The sequence below is a fragment of the Lutjanus erythropterus genome, chromosome 13, assembly GCF_056507025.1.
Source record: "Lutjanus erythropterus isolate fLutEry1 chromosome 13, fLutEry1.hap2, whole genome shotgun sequence".
NCBI lineage: Eukaryota > Metazoa > Chordata > Actinopteri > Lutjaniformes > Lutjanidae > Lutjanus > Lutjanus erythropterus.
In genome coordinates this window covers 40367243-40387242 of record NC_139329.1, presented here as the reverse complement: position 1 = coordinate 40387242, position 20000 = coordinate 40367243, and the positions used below count along the sequence as shown (strand labels likewise).

At 47.0% G+C, this 20000-nt stretch overlaps 1 protein-coding gene across 1 annotated transcript in view; it reads left to right on the top strand.

Annotated features, from left to right (window-relative positions):
• The window catches only part of ptprbl (protein tyrosine phosphatase receptor type B, like), a 49815-nt gene that overhangs the window by 19962 nt on the left and 9853 nt on the right, over window positions 1-20000 (top strand). The window contains exons 7-28 of the mRNA XM_084735030.1: window positions 1664-1927; window positions 2256-2531; window positions 2627-2893; window positions 3486-3752; window positions 7048-7311; window positions 7494-7757; window positions 7866-8129; window positions 8321-8584; window positions 9101-9370; window positions 10075-10338; window positions 10423-10689; window positions 11457-11747; window positions 12597-12875; window positions 13088-13237; window positions 13725-14001; window positions 14370-14476; window positions 14587-14692; window positions 16426-16512; window positions 16734-16751; window positions 16890-16971; window positions 17087-17177; window positions 17349-17425. Of these exons, the coding sequence (XP_084591156.1) occupies window positions 1664-1927; window positions 2256-2531; window positions 2627-2893; window positions 3486-3752; window positions 7048-7311; window positions 7494-7757; window positions 7866-8129; window positions 8321-8584; window positions 9101-9370; window positions 10075-10338; window positions 10423-10689; window positions 11457-11747; window positions 12597-12875; window positions 13088-13237; window positions 13725-14001; window positions 14370-14476; window positions 14587-14692; window positions 16426-16512; window positions 16734-16751; window positions 16890-16971; window positions 17087-17177; window positions 17349-17425 (4496 nt within the window). The remainder of the gene's footprint in view (window positions 1-1663; window positions 1928-2255; window positions 2532-2626; window positions 2894-3485; window positions 3753-7047; window positions 7312-7493; window positions 7758-7865; window positions 8130-8320; window positions 8585-9100; window positions 9371-10074; window positions 10339-10422; window positions 10690-11456; window positions 11748-12596; window positions 12876-13087; window positions 13238-13724; window positions 14002-14369; window positions 14477-14586; window positions 14693-16425; window positions 16513-16733; window positions 16752-16889; window positions 16972-17086; window positions 17178-17348; window positions 17426-20000) is intronic.

Below are 20000 nucleotides of genomic sequence, written 5' to 3'. Positions count from 1 at the left end.
TGTTTTAAGTTCTGGTGTGTCTGTATGTTGGAAAAAGAAATGTTTCAGCTCTTCTCCTCCACCCTTCCTCTGACTAAAACCTCCACCACCCAAACACCCATCTCACTTTATTACCCCTGTAACAGAGGTGGGAAATAACAAAAGTAAAAATACTTAGTCTACTTCAGTAGATATTTGTGGTATCTGTACTTGAGTATTTATTTTTCTGACATCTGAACATAAATATCTGTACTTTCTGCTCCTCACATTTTCAAAACAGGCTCATTACTTAATTTTTAATGACTTTGTGGTGAATTAAAAGACATGAAAGAATCAGAATGAGAGACAGAGAGAGAGACTCTGGTGGAGAAAGGGACAGAAACAGTCAGTAGAAATGTCCTTCAGAGGACGACTTTTTACTTTTATACTCTGAGGACTTTTCAGAGCCTGAACTTTTTCACTTTTACTGCAGTAAACAAGTCAGTACTTCTACTTTTACTCAAGTATCTGTACTTCTACTTGAGAAAAACAGGGTGTACTCTGGGCGTGGTATTGTTAAGAACCTCACGATTCGATTCGATTTCGATTCGATTCGATATTGATTTAAATTCTTCAATATCGATTCAGTAAGAAGTAGAAATACACAAATAATTAAGAGTACCTGTTGGCAATTTTTAAATATTTATTTTCATGCCCATAACACATGTGGTACGTTACTTCACATCTTTGGGTAATAAAACATCTGAAAATAAAACATCAGCACCATAATGGCTCACTTGTGCATATAAACCTCTGTGTACAGCTTCGGGGTGGCGTCCGCTGTCATGTGTTTTCGTGTTACAGCGTATCGTGGTTCACGTGTGCGTACCATCTTCTTAAAACCTTCATTTTCCACGACACTGTACGGTCGAAGGTCCTTGGAAATGAAGACGTCCACGGACTCTGTTATCTTCTGTGCGCGGACAGAGCTTGGCGGTAGTTTGCAGACATGTTGTTGTTGTTTGGTCGCGTGCAGCCTCCGTCCTTAAAAATCATTTCGATGCATCTACTCTGGGCCTTAAGGTGTCCGGCAGGTTACCTCACCTTTTCTCCAAAGCGTCTCTCTCTCATGTCTTGTTACATCTTTTACATTAATTTTTATATTCTTACATATTTCTTCTCCTTTATTTTGTTTTGCAACTTGCTTTTCATTTTATTACGTTGTTTTCATCTTGTCAGGTCATGTTCATCTTTTAATGTCATCTTGTTATGTCATGTTTGTGTTGCTACATTGTTTTTCATCTTCTTTCCTTTCTTTTCTTTACTTGTTCGTGTTTTTGTTATGTACACTGATTGATCCACCAATGAATAGAGTTAGTAATGAGCCTGTTTTGAAAATGTGAGGAGTAGAAAGTTCAGGTATTTGTGTTCAGATGTCAGAAAAATAAATATTCCAGTTCAGATACGTGAAAACTCTGCTGTGACTAAGTGTTTGTATTTCGTTCCCCTCCTTATAAGGAAACTGGTGAATTTCAGGTGGATGATCTGACAAAAATAAAACCTTTCAACTGTGAAAAACAGTCAGAAACTTTCATCACGTTGGAGGTCAGACGTGTTGGAGTCATAGAATCAGGAGGAACAGTTCTCACGTTCTCAACAAACACAAACAGTACAAAAAGAAAAGAAATGTCTGGTCTGTCTTCAGTCCCAGCAGTCGTCTCAGGTCTGACGTTGGACAACAACGGCAGCTCGGAGCGTCTTCAGGCGTCCTGGGTGTCCCCTGCAGGAAGAGTGGACGACTACCAGGTGACCCTGTCAGCTGTGGGTTCGACCCCCCGGAAGCTCCGCCTTCCTCCCAACACCACCCAGGTGGTGTTTGAGGGTCTGAGTCCCGGGCAGAGCTACCAGCTGAGCGTGAGGACCACCGCCAGAGAGCAGAGCTCAGAGACGAGGACTAGCGGGAGGACAGGTACACAGACAGGATGATTCATGTTCAGTTCGTCAGTATGAAGCATAAGAAACTGAAGGAGAGAACTCAACTATAAATCCCAGGATGCATTTCACCAACAGACCACCAATCACAGAGCTTCAGCTTCTTCTGTAATCACACATTCAGCAGAGAAAATAACAGTGTCTCTGACTGGCTTCATCTCCATAACAACAGCGGCTGAGGATTATGGGTATCAGAGTATTTAGAGATCATTAAAGGGACAGTTCATCAAAAATCAAAACTACATATTTCCTGTTACCTGTATCCATCTAGATAGTTCATGTTTGCTCCTCTGGTTGTATTCCAGTTCCTGACCGGGTGTCTGCTCTCGTCATGTGGCCTCTCAGTGACGGCAAGTCTCTGAAGCTAAGCTGGACGCCCCCCAGAGGCTACTGGGAGAACTACAGAGTGGTGCTGAAGAACGGTTCTGCAGCCCTGATGAACCAGACGGTCAGTAAACTGAGCAGACAGCACCTGTTCTCCGTCCTCAGCCTCGCTCTGGTGCCGGGACGTCTCTATGAGGCTGAGGTCACCGTTCACAGCGGCATGCTGGGTAGCACGGCACATTGCCACGGACGACTTGGTTAGTTCACGTTCATAGGCTTCAGTGTTAAATTCAGTGATGATAATAACAACAATAATAATAATAACAATAATAATATGTTTGTCCTCCATCAGCCCCTCTTCCGGTGCAGCAGCTGCTCGTCCGTCATGCTGATGAGACGTCTCTGAGTGTCCTGTGGAAGCGGCCGCTCGGCGAGTGGGACGGCTTCACTGCCATTGTCAGACAGGCGGACGTCGCCACCATTGTAGCTCAGAGGAACCTGTCCTGGGAGGCCAGAGACTGCACCTTCAATGTCCTCACCTCAGGACGTCTGTACACCATCACCGTGATGACCAACAGTGGCAACCTGAGCAGCTCCGCCTCTGTGACGGCGCGGACAGGTATGAGTTATTTACGCCGTTTGTTCTGTTTGTACGGTGATATTTGTCTAAAACCCGATCAGGTCACTAATCTGTGATCTACCAGGGTCTACCAGAGGAACGTCTGCAGAGAGGAACACTGTAAATCATCTGTTCAGTCTGCTGGAACGACTGAAGAACGTGTTCTGTGTGCACATGTGAAAATAGCAGCTTGATAAAAAACATGGATACACTGAAGTTAAAACAGATCAAACAGGTAGTTTTAAATAACCTTAAATAAATCATAAACTGTTCTAACAGATGGTCTAAAGTTCTGAATTAACAATTAAACTAATTAGCTTGCAGGTGAAGCTAATCAGTTGAAATGATTAGCTTGTTGTATCCTCATTAATAAACAGTTATCAGTTAGCTTGAAGTTATGAACAGAGCCGTTAGCGAACAGACGATTAAAGAACATGATGAAATTTCAAACACAGACTGTAACATTATTCATTTAATTCATTTCTGTAACTTCATGGATGAAATTCATAAAGATCATTAGTTTCCCGCTGAGACGAGTCAAAACGTCTGCTGTGAAGAAGCTGATGTCTCTGTCTCTGCGTGTCCCTCTCAGCTCCGGCTCAGGTGTCCCAGCTGCACGTCTCCAACAGGGGAAGCACAGACAGTCTTCAGGCTGAGTGGGTCAGAGCCTCCGGAGATGTGGACTCGTACCGTGTCCTGCTGGTCCATGACAGCAGCGTCATTAAGAACCAGAGCGTCGAGGTGGAGACGAGCAGCATCAGCTTCAGCGCTCTGAGACCTGGAGCTCTGTACAGGGTGGTGCTGACCTCCATCACTGCTGGACTCACCTCCAGACAGAGTGTGGCAGAGGGACGCACTGGTAAGACTGACAGGGACACATCTGGGGACACATCTGGGGACACATCAGGGACACAACTGGGGACACAGCTGGGGACACAGCTGGGGACACATCTGGGGACACATCAGGGACACAACTGGGGACACAGCTGGGGACACAGCTGGGGACACATCTGGGGACACATCGGGGACATAGCTGGGGACACAGCTGGGGACACATCTGGGGACACATCGGGGACACAGCTGGGGACACATCGGGGACACAGCTGGGGACACAGCTGGGGACACATCGGGGACACATCGGGGACACAGCTGGGGACACATCAGGGACACAGCTGGAGATACAGCTGGGGACACAGCTGGGGACACATCGGGGACACATCGGGGACACATCTGGGGACACATCGGGGACACAGCTGGGGACACAGCTGGGGACACATCGGGGACACATCGGGGACACATCGGGGACACAGCTGGAGGAGGTCCTGCTTTCACCAAGATGTTTTAGACTTGTCTTAACTCTGAGATTCGACCGTTTCACAAAAAAAAGACAAATTAACTGTGAGCCAATAAAATGAGATGTGTCACAGACATGTTACCATGGTAACAGTCAGAGCCGACTGCTGATTTTCATCAGGTTACATTTGAAATTGTATTCAAAACTGTGTGTGTGTGTGTGTGTGTGTCTGTGTGTGTGTGTGTGTGTGTCTGTGTGTGTGTGTGTGTGTGTGTGTGTGTGTGTGTGAGTCAGCAGGATGTCAGTGTGACATCATGACGAGGACAATATGTAATAATTAGGGGTGCGACTTTAACACGTTAATTAAAATTAATTAATTACAAAAAAATTAACGCATCAAAAAAATTAATGCATTTAATGTCAGTTTTCTCTCCAGACGACACAGAACGTTTGTTAGAGCATGAATTCCTCTCCGCTGATCACTGATCACTGATCACACTGATCACACTGATCACTGATCACACTGATCACACTGATCACGCTGATCACACTGATCACGCTGATCACACTGATCACTGATCACACTGATCACGCTGATCACGCTGATCACGCTGATCACTGATCACACTGATCACGCTGATCACGCTGATCACGCTGATCACGCTGATCACTGATCACACTGATCACACTGATCACGCTGATCACGCTGATCACGCTGATCACTGATCACGCTGATCACTGATCACGCTGATCACACTGATCACGCTGATCACGCTGATCACACTGATCACGCTGATCACGCTGATCGCTGATCACACTGATCACGCTGATCACGCTGATCACTGATCACACTGATCACTGATCACGCTGATCACGCTGATCACACTGATCACACTGATCACTGATCACACTGATCACACTGATCACGCTGATCACACTGATCACACTGATCACTGATCACGCTGATCACTGATCACGCTGATCACACTGATCACGCTGATCACTGATCACTGATCACGCTGATCACTGATCACTGATCACGCCGATCACACTGATCACTGATCACTGATCACGCTGATCACACTGATCACACTGATCACTGATCACTGATCACACTGATCACTGATCACTGATCACTGATCACGCTGACCCGTCATTCACAGCAGGCCGCTCTGAGAGATGAGCTGCTGTTCGAGTCAGTGCTCTAATTTATACCAGAAGACTCGTGATCATAAAGAAAATAAACAATTTAACTACGTATCCTGTTTATCCATGAAAGAAGCACAAAGAGCACAGAAAGACGACTTCATCAACACAATCAGACGGACAAAACACTTCTGAGTTTAAATAAAGTTCTATGAAAGCTTGAATATAACCACCACTATGATTTATAGTTCCATTTTGTTGTTTAAATGTTTGCATGTGTCTCATTTGATTCAGTCATAAACCAAAATCCATTTAAATTCAAAAATGTTGCTTCTTGTGGCAAATATTGTTAAAATGTGATTAATTGAGATTAATTAATCACAAAGCCTGTAATTAATTAGATTATTTTTTTTAATCGAGTCCCACCCCTGGTTATAATTAATACTGTGTAATAATACTACATTAATACTACATTAATACTACATTACCACTGCTGGAAAGTTTGTTCCATGTCAGTGAGGACAGATTTAATCTAAGATTATTCTGTCCAGTCGCCACATTTCCACTGTTAGCATTCTGCTACACAAACAAGACGTCACATGATACCTGAGGCTCCAATGATTGATCACCACAACCAAAACTCAGTGAACAATCAGCCAAAACTTCATCCAGCCATGAACCATAGATCAGGTCTGACCTGCTGATTGTGATCAGAAGATGCTAATCAAACACTCCTGATCAGTAATCAATCATTTCTGTAGTCATTTGAGTCAGTTCCCGCCCAGCGGCAGATCTAGAGGAATATTGACGGGAAGGCAGGTTAGTTGAACACAAACAATCATACAGATCAATATTTGTTTGGAAAAGACCAAATGTTTGACTCAAAAACACAAAGTTATTGAGACACAAGTAAAATGTTGAGTATAAATATCCACAGCTGGAACTAGAAATAAATTACTGTTTTATTTTTAAAGCCTAAAACATTTTTCATTGATCATCATTTAGTGTAAAATGTGGACAGAACAGATCATTAAAAAGGTTTGAACGCCATGTGCTGCATTCACTGTCACCTCGACATCAGAGTTTCCATCCAGCCACAACTTTTATAATGTATTTTGACTGAGAAGTGTCCAAATCTGTCCCGACCTTTTAGATTCAGTCTCTGTAGTCATTTTCATTTTGGCTCTAAATGAAGAGAGAGCTGGAGGCGTCCTCAGTCTTTCATAGGATCACGCTGTCTCTGTCTCCATCTAGTGGCTGAAGCAACTGTTTATTTATTTATTTATTTATTTATTTATTGTAAAGTGAGGTTTGAGCCCCCGCCCCCCCAAAAAAGGGGAAAGAAATTGCTGAAAAGAAAGAATTTCAAAACCTTGTCACAGTGAAGCATCAACCTGATTGGTGCCCGAAAATTAAATGATTTTAACTGAAGTTTATATTTGGAAATTTTATCCATCATTCACTTTGACTTCTATGATGTTTTTTATTTTTTTTATTTATTTTTTTTTGAGTAAAACCTTTTGAGTCTCTAAAACTGAACAATTGAAGTTTGTCCAAAGAAGAAAAGCTAAAACTTTTGTCATAAAGTAAAAAAGTAAACATCCATAAATCCACAGAGAGAATCATCCGGACTTTAATGACTTTATCTTATGGACTTTGAAATGAGACAGTATGTCCTCTTCGTGTCTTCTCTGCCCCCCCCCCCCCCCATCAGTCCCGGCTGCAGTTGGCGAGGTGACAGTCAGTAACAACGGTCGGATGGACTTCCTCAGCGTGTCGTGGCGTCCATCTGCAGGTGACGTGGACAGTTACCTGGTGACTCTGAGCGACCACGAGAAGACACTTCACACAGTCTCCGTGTCCAAGTCCAGTCCAGAGTGTGTCTTCAACTCTCTGGTGTCAGGACGTCTCTACAACATCTCCATCACGTCCCGCAGTGGACCACACCTCAACCACACCTTCATCCAGGAGAGGACGCGTGAGTACACCGTCATCATCATCATCATCATCATCATCATCATCATCATCATCGTCAACATGACTTGGACTTTACCACCAATGACTTGTGATTTGGATTTTAACAGGAATGACTTGTGACTTGACTGGACTTGAATCATTGGTGTATTTGAGGTATTTCCTGTCACGTCTGTTGTCTTTCAGAACCATCAAAGGTTCAGAACCCAACAGCGACTCATGCCGCTCGTGACGACTACCTAAAGGTGTACTGGCGTCACGCCGCCGGAGACTTTGACTTCTACCAGGTGTTCATCAAACACAACAACGTGTTCCTGCAGAACCAGACGGTTCTCAAGACACAGAACGAGTGTGTATTCACCGGCTTGGTGCCCGGCAGACTCTACTCTGTGCTGGTCAGCACCTGGAGTGGGAAGTACGAGACCACGGCCTCCACACACGGCAGGACCTGTGAGTCACGTCTCACCCCGCTGAACCGTCTCTAACAGTAATGTTTGCTAGTAGCAGCTAACTGTAGTGTTCATTAAAAGCTGCTAACATGTCCTACCCGTCCCTCAGTCCCGGCAGTGGTGCGGTCTCTGGCTCTGGCCGGTCGGGGGACAGAGGACCTGCGGGTGACGTGGGCGGCGGCTCTGGGTGACGTGGATCACTATGAGGTGCAGCTGTTGTTTAACGACATGAAGGTGTTCCCTCCCATCACGCTGAGCAGCGGTGTGGGACAGTGTCACCTGTCCTCGCTCACACCTGGACGCCTCTACAAGATCCTGGTGTCCACCTTCAGTGGCCCCAACCAAAGGGCCCAGTTCATCGAGGGACGCACAGGTCAGACGGATACTGCCGGGTCCTAAAGTTCTCTTTAATACTGAAGAATAAATGTGTCTGTTGGTGTGGTTCTTACATGAGAAAACCAATGTGTTCCTCAGTGGAACATAAGGAACACTCAAGAGAATCAAGAGTTGGTGAATGAATCATTCAGACTGTGGTTTCAATATGTCTGTCTCCTGTCTCATTAGTCCCCAGTGCAGTGAAGAACATCCATGTCAGTAACAGTGGAGACACCAGCAGTCTGAAGGTGAGCTGGACGCCTGGTCAGGGCGATGTGGACGGATACTCTGTCTTTCTGTTCGGAGAGAACAGACAGCTGGATGTCCGTCCTGTCCTCAAACACCACAACGAGGTGACATTTGGGTCCCTGCAGCCTGGACAGATGTACACCATGATGGTTCAGTCTGTGAGCGGAGATCTGCTCAACAACAACACGGCCGCAGGACGGACAGGTCAGAGACAGGAAATACTACTGTTATACTAATACAAGGTCATTAATATTCAATTATATTTCTAAACAAATCAGCAGCAACAACAACAACAACAACAACAACAACAACAACAACACGGCCGCAGGACGGACAAATCAGACACACGGATAAATGTAGAAATACTTAATTGATGTATGCAAAAATACATAAATTGCATTTGTCACCACCAAAATGTATTTATTTATCCTTTATTTACATATTTAACTATTTATTTCTGCATTAATTAATTATTTAATTTGCTCGTGTTTACATCTTTTTTTATGTTTATTTGTATGAATCAGGTATTAAGAGAAGACTCACTGTTTATTTACAAACTAGAAACAACTGGACATTTGAAAGAAACATAAACGATCATCTGAATTATTATGGAAAATTCATTTAATAATAATGTGTGTTCAGTTTATATTTTATTATGACCTCTCTCTCTCTCTCTCTCTCTCTCTCTCTCTCTCTCTCTCTCTCTCTCTCTGTCTTCAGTGCCATCAGCAGTGACGGGTCTCCAGGTGGACGACCTGCAGTCCACCTGCAGCCTGCAGGTGAGCTGGCAGGACGCTCTGGGCGTGTCTGACGGTTACGTCCTGCAGCTGCTGGACGAGCGGGGCGCTCTGGTGACAAACTGCTCTCAGCCCTCAGGTCAAATCAGGTTCAGGTTCAATGACCTCACCCCGGGTAAGAAGTACCGAGTTCTGGTCCAGACCACCAGCGGAGGTGTCCACAGCTCGGGTATCAGTGTGGAGGCTCGCACACGTAAGACTTCCTGTTTACAACTCAGACAGCAGAGAATGGGAGGGGACAAAGGAGAAGGAATAAATTTTGACATTTCAAAAACATTTCAGTTCGTAGTGAAAATAGGTTGTTACACCTCAACAAAAAGCAATATTCAAATATTTAATAATAAAATCCAGTGGCGAAGGACAGCTCCAACTTACGATGTACCTTAACAGCTCTTTGTAAGAGAACCCGCTAAGGGACAGTTTGGAAAACACTCGTAGGAAAACAAGTTCCTTTGCTAAGGTATATCTTAGAGACCTTCGTAGAGCCCTAAGATACATCGACACGCAGCCCTGAACTTTTCATGAAAAGATGTTTTTATCTTTTGAAAAGAAATCTATATTCTAATATTTTGAGAAAATATTTTCACTCTCATTGTGACATACTGAAAAGAAATCACTATATTTTGGAAAAAAAAGAATAATATTCAATCAGATAGGTGTAAAGCAAAAAAGACATTGATAGATTTGAAGAAAAATTCTGAATAATTGAAAAAAGCAAAAACATAATATTTATAGAAAAAGGTTTGAGAAAAATACACAACAGCAACTTTAACCTGAGTGTTAACAGACTGAACCGATTAAATAAAGAACACACTGATGTTAAAAACACTCCTGCACTTTCTCCTCCTCCTCCTCCTCCTCTTCCTCCTCCTCCTCCTCCTCCTCCTCCTCCGTCAGGTCCTGCGGCTGTGTCCGATCTGTCCATTAAAGCCAACACCACCACCAGTCTGTCCTTCCACTGGTCTCCACCAGAGGGAAACTTTGACAATTATGAGATCTTTTTGTTTAAAAGCGATGACTCACTGCAGGAGAGCAGACCAGGCCAGTCCAGCAGTCAGCAGTGCTCCTTCCAGGGTCTCACACCTGGAGCTCTGTACAGGATGGAGGTGGTGACGCACAGTGGCAAGCACAGCAACCAATCAGCTATCTGGGCCAGGACAGGTGAGATGTGCTATTCCCACAGTTTGGACTAACAGGTTGTATAAGTTTGAGTAAAACCTTTGTGGCCCTGCGTCTCGTCTTCAGTCCCAGCAGCTGTGGCATCTCTGAAGGCTCACAGTGGGAACCAGTCTGATGCTCTGTGGGTGAACTGGGAGCAGGGTGGTGGTGACCTGAGTGGCTACCTGCTGACCCTCTACGACCCCGATGGCGTTCAGGCGGGCAGGCAGCAGGTGAGCTCAGGCGTCACTGAGTTTGTCTTCTCAGGCCTGGTCCCCGGTCGACTGTACCGAGCTGAGGTGCTGAGTCAGAGTGGAGAGCTGAGCAACCGAGCGAGCACGCTGGGCAGGACTGGTGAGAGAACAGCTCACATCATTCATCAGTGTTACAATTATCATTATTATCGTTGTTGTTGTTGTTGTTGTTGTTGTTGTTGTTGTTGTTATGGACAACAATGTTCTGGAGAAGCATTAAAAATGTTTAAGTAAATATTAAGCATTATTATAAATTATAATTATAACAAAATATTATAATAAATAAAAATAATAAATCTTATTCCATTGTGTTCAGAACATCTTAAAAGTAAAAGATGAAGCTTAGATCGTGATGTAACGTCGTGACGTCACCTCAGGTGAAAGTTTTAGCTCAACATAAACAGAAAAGAACATGAAAAATCTTGTTTTTTCACTTGAAATGGTCCAAAACAAATGAAAAAAAATGAAGGTAAGATTTTATAGTAAGGTGCTTGTAATAAGCAGAAGTTAATAGGTAATAATGCTTATTAACATTGATAAGTGTTAATAATAGCATAATTCATGTTTATGTTTGTGCTGGAGTTAAGAATAAGTGCATGTGACGACGACTCAGCTCACCTTCAGTCTGTTTTTGTTCATTTTTCAACCGGCTGAAAACAAAACAAAGTTTTAGCAGAATAAAACCACGTATGTGTTACTGGTTCTCTTATTGTTCTCTTTGTCCCTCCAGTCATTTTATCAGAGATCAGTGTGGCCAACAGGGGGCGCTGCAGCCCTGCCGTACTCATGAAAACATGTTTAAATGGAAGAAAACCTTTTGTGAGTCCATCTAACAAACATTTTTCTTCTGTTTTGTGTCCCCGTCAGCTCCCAGACCTGCCACCTCCTTCCTGTTCGGGGGGGTCACCAACACATCCGTGGAGATCACATGGAGCGGCCCCATCGGCTCCGACTACGATGACTTCGACCTGCAGTGGACGCCTGTTGACCAGCTGTCTGTCATCAACCCGTACCACAGCCGCACCTCCGGCAGCCGCATCCTGAAAGGCCTGTTCCCTGGACGGCTGTACACCTTCAGCCTCCGCACTGTCAGCGGGGCCACGGGGTCCGGGGCCCCACCCACCTACAGCGACCCCATCCACAACAGCATCCGGACCAGTAGGTGGCAGCACTGCTCCTGCAAACATTAAAAAACATACAATCATCTCACATAAAGAGTTTACACTCTGTGAAGTTCCTCTGATGATATTTTGGTCTTTGTTTAGCACGAGGAAAAAGAAAGATAAAGATGGAAAATGAATAAAAACGTAAAGATATGTTTACATTAAGAGAAAACAGAATAAGAGGTTTAAAAAAAGTAAAAATAGTAATTTGCTGTCTGAACAACAGTTTTCGGTTGTTGTTAGCATCTAATTTCAAAAATCTGAACTTTCTCCTCCTCAGATTTTCTAAACAGACTCGTTATTTTAGTTTTAATGACTTTGAAGTGAATTATTGATTATTGTTATTTTGCATCATTGTGCGCCGCCTTCAAACATCAAGACTGATTTCAGCCTGAATGGACGAAACAATAAGACGCAGAAAAGACGATTCACTGGTTGATCCATCAGAGGACATCAGACAGGACAGACGGAACAAGATGGAAAACTACGTTAAAGATGCAACAGGACAAAAAAAATTAAAATTATTAAGTTAAAACACGTAACAAGACAAAAACAAAGTAAAAGACATAAGAAGCTGAAAATGATGTAAAAGATAAAAATTAGAAGAGAACATGAAAATTAAGCACTAAAATGTAACATGACAAAAAGAACGTGACAAGAAAAACAAGGTAACGATAAAAACAACGTAGCAAAAAGAAAACAACATGAAAAAATTAAAACAGACAAAAACGATGGAAAAGATGCAAGAAGACAAAAACAAAGTAACGAGACAAAAATGATGTAAAAGACATAAGAAGATGAAAACGGTGTAAGTGTCATGTGTCGTCATGTCGTGTCTCTGCAGAACCAGAGCGAGTCCACGGCCTCCACTGTCGTCCTCAGAGCTCCACCTCTATCTCGTGCTCCTGGGGGCCCCCAGAGGCTGACTACAACTCGTACACCATCGAGTGTCTCCACCAGGACTCCCGAGTCCTTGTGTACTCCCGACGCACCGGCAGAGACTCCACCTCTTATGTCATCACGCAGCTGGAGCCCCACAAACGCTACACGGTGTCCGTGAAGGTCATCTCTGACGGGGCGACGAGTGAGGAGGCACAGGACAGCGTGGTCACCATGATCGACCGTAAGAGTCCACAGGGTGTGAGACATCAGCATCACGTGACCTCAGAGGTCAGGGTCATGTGACCTCAGATGTGATGGTCATGTGACATCAGACATGAAGGAGTTAGGGTCATGCTAGTGTCTGTCAGGTTCATGTCTCTAAACGTCCTGTCTCTAAACGTCCTGTCTCTAAACGTCCTGTCTCTAAACGTCCTGTCCTCTCGGTCGCTGCAGGTCCTCCGGTGCCCCCCCTCAGTACTCGGGTCAGTGACAGGTCTTCTGTGGTCACCAAGTCCTCCATCTTATTCAGGTTCAACTGCAGCTGGTTCAGTGACGTCAACGGAGCCGTTCGGTTCTTCACTGTGGTGGTGACTGAGAGTTCAGGTGAACCTGGAACACTACGAACAGACTCCTACCTGTCCCTGTCCACCTACCTGTCTCTGTCCACCTGCCTGTCCCTGTCCACCTACCTGTCCCTGTCCACCTGCCTGTCTCTGTCCACCTGCCTGTCCCTGTACACCTGCCTGTCCCTGTCCACCTGCCTGTCTCTGTCCACCTGCCTGTCCCTGTCCACCTGCCTGTCCCTGTCCACCTGCCTGTCTCTGTCCACCTACCTGTCCCTGTACACCTGCCTGTCCCTGTCCACCTGCCTGTCCCTGTCCACCTGCCTGTCTCTGTCCACCTGCCTGTCCCTGTCCACCTACCTGTCTCTGTCTCTTGTCTGTTCTGTCTCTCACCTGTCTTCTGTCCCTCATGTGTCCCATCTCTCACGTCTCTCACTTGCTCTGTCTTTCACTTGTCGTGTCTCACCTGTCCTCTCTCTCACCTGTCTTGCCTCTGACCTGTCCTCTGTCTCTGTAATGTGTCTCAGGTGTGGAGGATGTCCAGCCGGAGCAGATGGACCCCCTCCCCTCCTACCTGGACTATAAATCCAACAGCTCCATTAAATCCTATCAGACCAGTTACTTCCCCAGTCAGTGTGGCGAGGGCCCCGAGGGGCCCGATGGCTCCTCCCACAAATTCCAGCTCAGCCTGGGAACCGGCATGGACACACTGGGAGGCCCCTGTGACCCGGATCAACAGGAGCCCCTGCAGGGACACCTGAAACTGTTCTGTGATGGGCCCCTCAAACCCAAGACCGCCTACAGGTACGTTAAAAAATAAAACAAATCTGCTGTTTACTTTTGTCTGTTGTTACTTATTTGTATTATTTTTTTTATTTTTGTCAGTAAAGAAAAAGCAGTTTTTGAATCTCTGTGACAATTTTACTTTGCATTTGTCAAATGATACTTTTTACTATTTTCGATCCTCCTGATATTCATTAATTGATTTCCAGTCATAGATTCGAGTCTCTGCAGCAGCAGAAACTTCATTTCTGTTTTTTACAAAGGTCTCAGATCAGTTCAGGTGAATTTAAGGAACCTGTGTGTCCTGACAGCTGAATAAAAGCGCTGCATGTTGAGATGATTTACAGGAGCAGGATGTGTCTGTTGACGGCGTGTCGTTGTGTTTGAAGGCTCAGTGTGCGAGCTTTCACTCAGCTGTTTGATGAGGAGAAGAACGAGTTCAGCTCTCCTCTGTTCGCTGACACTTACCTGTCGTTACCTGTGGTCACTGAGGCAGGTGAGCAGAAAACTATATAAAATGAAGTTCTGTAAAAGAACAGACAAAATAGCAGAACAAAGTGAGAGAATGTTTGAAGAGAAGTTGAAGTATTTTGTGTCGTCTTGCAGAACCTCTGAGCGGCGTGATCGAAGGCGTCAGCGCCGGCCTCTTCCTCATCGTCATGATGGTGGGAGTCGCCGCTCTACTCATCACCAGACACAAGGCTCGAAAAGTGTGAGTATGAAAACATGACGCTGCTGCAGGTCACTGACATGTTTATGTACACGACAGACACACGACAGACACACGACAGACACACGACAAACACACACAGACACACGACAGACACACGACAGACACACGACAGACACACACAGACACACGACAGACTCACGACAGACACACCACAGACACACGACAAACACACACAGACACACGACAGACAAACAACAGACACACGACAGACACACCACAGACACACGACAGACACACGACAGACACACCACAGACACACCACAGACACACCACAGACACACGACAAACACACACAGACACACGACAGACACACGACAGACACACACAGACACACGACAAACACACGACAGACACACGACAGACAAACGACAGACACACGACAGACACACACAGACACACGACAGACACACGACAGACACACGACAGACACACACAGACACACACAGACACACGACAAACACACGACAGACACACGACAGACAAACGACAGACACACGACAGACACACGACAGACACACGACAGACTCACGACAGACACACGACAGACACACGACAGACTCACGACAGACACACGACAGACACACGACAGACTCACGACAGACACACGACAGACACACGACAGACACACACAGACACACGACAGACTCACGACAGACACACGACACAGACACACGACAGACACACGACAGACACACACAGACACACTTTTCATTTTACAGTGTGATTCAGCTCTTTGTGTTTCTTCATTAACTTAAAGCTTCTTCACGCTGCGTTTCTGTTCTAAACACGTCTGATGGGATGATGTCATCACTTTTAATCTAAGTCACTGGTTCCCAGCCTCGTTTCCTCGGAGCGCCGCCTGCTGGGATCTCAGGAAAACTCAACACACACTTTAGTGTTCGTTCAGCCGCGGGACATTCTTCAAAACACCTGCAGTTGTGTGTGTGTCAGGTGTTGTGTGTGTGTCAGGTGTTGTGTGTGTGTCAGGTGTTGTGTGTCTCAGGTGTTGTGTGTGTCAGGTGTTGTGTGTGTCAGGTGTTGTGTGTGTGTCAGGTGTTGTGTGTCTCAGGTGTTGTGTGTGTCAGGTGTTGTGTGTGTCAGGTGTTGTGTGTGTGTCAGGTGTTGTGTGTGTGTCAGGTGTTGTGTGTGTCAGGTGTTGTGTGTGTCAGGTGTTGTGTGTGTCAGGTGTTGTGTGTGTGTCAGGTGTTGTGTGTGTGTCAGGTGTTGGATCAGGGTCTTTCTGTGTGGAGTTTGCATGTTCTCCCCGTGTCTGCGTGGGTTCTCTCTGGGTTCTCCGGCTTCCTCCCACAGTCCACAGACATGCATGCAGGTTAACTGGTGACTCTAAATTGTCTGTAGGTGTGAATGTGAATGTCAGTGGTCGTCTGTCTCTGTGTGTCAGTCCTGTGATGAACTGGCGACTTGTCCAGGGTGAACCCCGCCTCTCACCCAGTGTCAGCTGGGATAGGCTCCACCCCCCCGACCCTTACGGACTAAGTGTTTACAGAAAATGAATGAATGAATGAATGAATGAATGAGTTACTGCAACAGTCACACATTTTCTTAAACAAACACTGATTCAGTCATTAAAGATAAAAAAAAAATATTTCTGATGTCTGACACTGTGATTGGACGATGATGCAGGTGTGTTCTTCCTGCGTGAAGGTGCAGCAGGTCTCACCTGTATTAACAACATCTGTGCTGTGTTTCAGTGTCGAGGAGCGAGCGACAGTCAGGATGAGTGTGAGGAGAGAGAGAGAGAGAACATCACCTGCAATAGCTCACCTGGGGGGCAGAAGGTAACTAAATACTGATTACTAGTGATTATTGCTGATTAGTACTGATTAGTACTGATTAGTACTGATTAGTACTGATTAGTACTCCTGTACTGCAACACTCACACTGTAGCATGATTTTCCTGTTTCATCTGTATTTGTATAAAATGTTTAAGTTAGAACAAAACGTCATGTTTTATAAATTCTTCATAAGTTTTGTTTGTGTGTCTCTTCTTGTCTCACAGTAACCGTCGTATCTCCAGGTGAGTCTCACTGTTTTGATTTAAAGTTACAGACTTTTTATTTGTACGGATTTATTATTATTAAGAATTCTGTGTTTTATTTGATGCCATCAGCTGTTTGTCTTTTATTATTCAGACATTTTGGTTTTTGTCCTTCAGTCCCATCAAGATCCAGAACTTTGAGAGTCACTACAACAAACTGCAGGCCGACTCACACTACCTGCTGTCACAGGAGTACGAGGTCAGTGAACGCACCACGATTTCTGTGAAAACAACTCAGATACAATGAAACTAAATCGTCTCTTCACTGTAACACAACTAAAAAAAAAGACACTAGTTGTGTTTTGTTCCATCAGGATCTGAAGGATGTTGGTCGTAATCAGCCTTTGGACTCTGCTCTGCTGCCGGAGAACCGCGGCAAGAACCGATACAACAACATCCTGCCCTGTGAGTCACACACATGTTCTCATGTTCTCATGTTCTCATGTTCATGGCCTCATCATGTATGAAGTCTTCTTGTGTGTGTGTGTGTGTGTGTGTGTGTGTGTGTCTGTGTGTGTGTGTGTGTGTGTGTGTGTGTGTGTGTGTGTGTGTGTGTGTGTGTGTGTGTGTGTTCAGACGACTCGACGAGGGTGAAACTGTCCTACGTGGACGATGATCCATGTTCTGACTACATCAACGCCAGTTACATCCCTGTGAGAACAACGTTCTGATCATGAACTTCATACAGTTCATCGTTTACCTGCTCCTCCTGCTCCTCCTGCTCCTCCTGCTCCTCCTGCTCCTCCTGCTCTTCCTGTTCATCCTGTTCCTCCTGTTCCTCCTGCTCCTCCTGCTCTTCCTGCTCCTCCTGTTCCTCCTGTTCCTCCTGCTCCTCCTGCTCCTCCTGTTCCTCCTTTTCCTCCTGTTCCTCCTGTTCCTCCTGCTCCTCCTGCTCCTCCTGCTCCTCCTGTTCCTCCTTTTCCTCCTGTTCCTCCTGTTCCTCCTGCTCCTCCTGTTCCTCCTGCTCCTCCTGCTCCTCCTGTTCCTCCTTTTCCTCCTGTTCCTCCTGTTCCTCCTGCTCCTCCTGTTCCTCCTGCTCCTCCTGTTCCTCCTGTTCATCCTGCTCCTCCTGTTCCTCCTGCTCCTCCTGCTCCTCCTGCTCTTCCTGTTCCTCCTGTTCCTCCTGCTCCTCCTGCTCCTCCTGTTCCTCCTGTACCTCCTGCTCCTCCTGTTCCTCCTGTTCATCCTGCTCCTCCTGTTCCTCCTGCTCCTCCTGCTCCTCCTGCTCTTCCTGTTCATCCTGTTCCTCCTGTTCCTCCTGTTCCTCCTGGACCTCCTGTTCCTCCTGCTCCTCCTGCTCTTCCTGCTCCTCCTCCTCCTGCTCCTCCTGTTCCTCCTCCTGTTCCTCCTGTTCCTCCTGTACCTCCTGCTCCTCCTGTTCCTCCTCCTGTTCCTCCTGTTCCTCCTCCTGTTCCTCCTGCTCCTCCTGTTCATCCTGCTCCTCCTGTTCCTCCTGTTCCTCCTCCTGCTCCTCCTGCTCCTCCTGCTCCTCCTGTTCCTCCTGTACCTCCTGCTCCTCCTGTTCCTCCTGTTCATCCTGCTCCTCCTGTTCCTCCTGCTCCTCCTGCTCCTCCTGCTCTTCCTGTTCATCCTGTTCCTCCTGTTCCTCCTGTTCCTCCTGGACCTCCTGTTCCTCCTGCTCCTCCTGCTCTTCCTGCTCCTCCTCCTCCTGCTCCTCCTGTTCCTCCTCCTGCTCCTCCTGTTCCTCCTGTTCCTCCTGCTCCTCCTGCTCCTCCTGTTCCTCCTGCTCCTCCTGCTCCTCCTCCTCCTGCTCCTCCTGTTCCTCCTGTTCCTCCTGCTCCTCCTGCTCCTCCTCCTCCTGCTCCTCCTGCTCCTCCTGTTCCTTCTGCTCCTCCTGCTCCTCCTGTTCCTCCTGCTCCTCCTGTTCATCCTGCTCCTCCTGCTCCTCCTGCTCCTCCTGTTCCTCCTCCTCCTCCTGCTCCTCCTGTTCCTCCTGCTCCTCCTCCTCCTGCTCCTCCTGTTCCTCCTGCTCCTCCTCCTCCTGCTCCTCCTGCTCCTCCTGTTCCTTCTGCTCCTCCTGCTCCTCCTGTTCCTCCTGCTCCTCCTGTTCATCCTGCTCCTCCTGCTCCTCCTGCTCCTCCTGTTCCTCCTCCTCCTCCTGCTCCTCCTGTTCCTCCTGCTCCTCCTCCTCCTGCTCCTCCTGTTCCTCCTGCTCCTCCTCCTCCTGCTCCTCCTGCTCCTCCTGTTCCTCCTGTTCCTCCTGCTCCTCTTCCTCCTGCTCCTCCTGTTCCTCCTGCTCCTCTTCCTCCTGCTCCTCCTGTTCCTCCTGCTCCTCCTCCTCCTGTTCCTCCTGTTCCTCCTGCTCCTCCTGTTCCTTCTGCTCCTCCTGCTCCTCCTGCTCCTCCTCCTCCTGTTCCTCCTGCTCCTCCTGTTCCTCCTGTTCCTCCTGTTCCTCCTGCTCCTCCTGTTCCTCCTGTTCCTCCTGCTCCTCCTGTTCCTCCTGCTCCTCCTGCTCCTCCTGTTCATCCTGCTCCTCCTGTTCCTCCTGCTCCTCCTGTTCCTCCTGCTCCTCCTGCTCCTCCTGTTCCTCCTGTTCCTCCTGCTCCTCCTGTTCCTCCTGCTCCTCCTGCTCCTCCTGTTCCTCCTGTTCCTCCTGTTCCTCCTGCTCCTCCTGTTCCTCCTGTTCCTCCTGCTCCTCCTGTTCCTCCTGTTCCTCCTGCTCCTCCTGCTCCTTCTGCTCCTCCTGCTCCGCCTGCTCCTCCTGTTCCTCCTGGACCTCCTGGACCTCCTTTTCCTCCTGCTCCTCCTGCTCCTCCTGTTCCTCCTGCTCCTCCTGCTCCTCCTGGACCTCCTGGACCTCCTTTTCCTCCTGTTCCTCCTGCTCCTCCTGCTCCTCCTGCTCCTCCTGTTCCTCCTGGACCTCCTGGACCTCCTTTTCCTCCTGTTCCTCCTGCTCCTCCTGCTCCTCCTGTTCCTCCTGCTCCTCCTGCTCCTCCTTTTCCTCCTGTTCCTCCTGCTCCTCCTGTTCCTCCTCCTCCTCCTGCTCCTCCTGTTCCTCCTGCTCCTCCTGCTCCTCCTCCTCCTGTTCCTCCTGCTCCTCCTGTTCCTCCTGCTCCTCCTGTTCCTCCTGTTCCTCCTGCTCCTCCTCCTCCTGCTCCTCCTGTTCCTCCTGCTCCTCCTGCTCCTCCTCCTCCTGCTCCTCCTGTTCCTCCTTTTCCTCCTGCTCCTCCTGCTCCTCCTGTTCCTCCTGCTCCTCCTGTTCCTCCT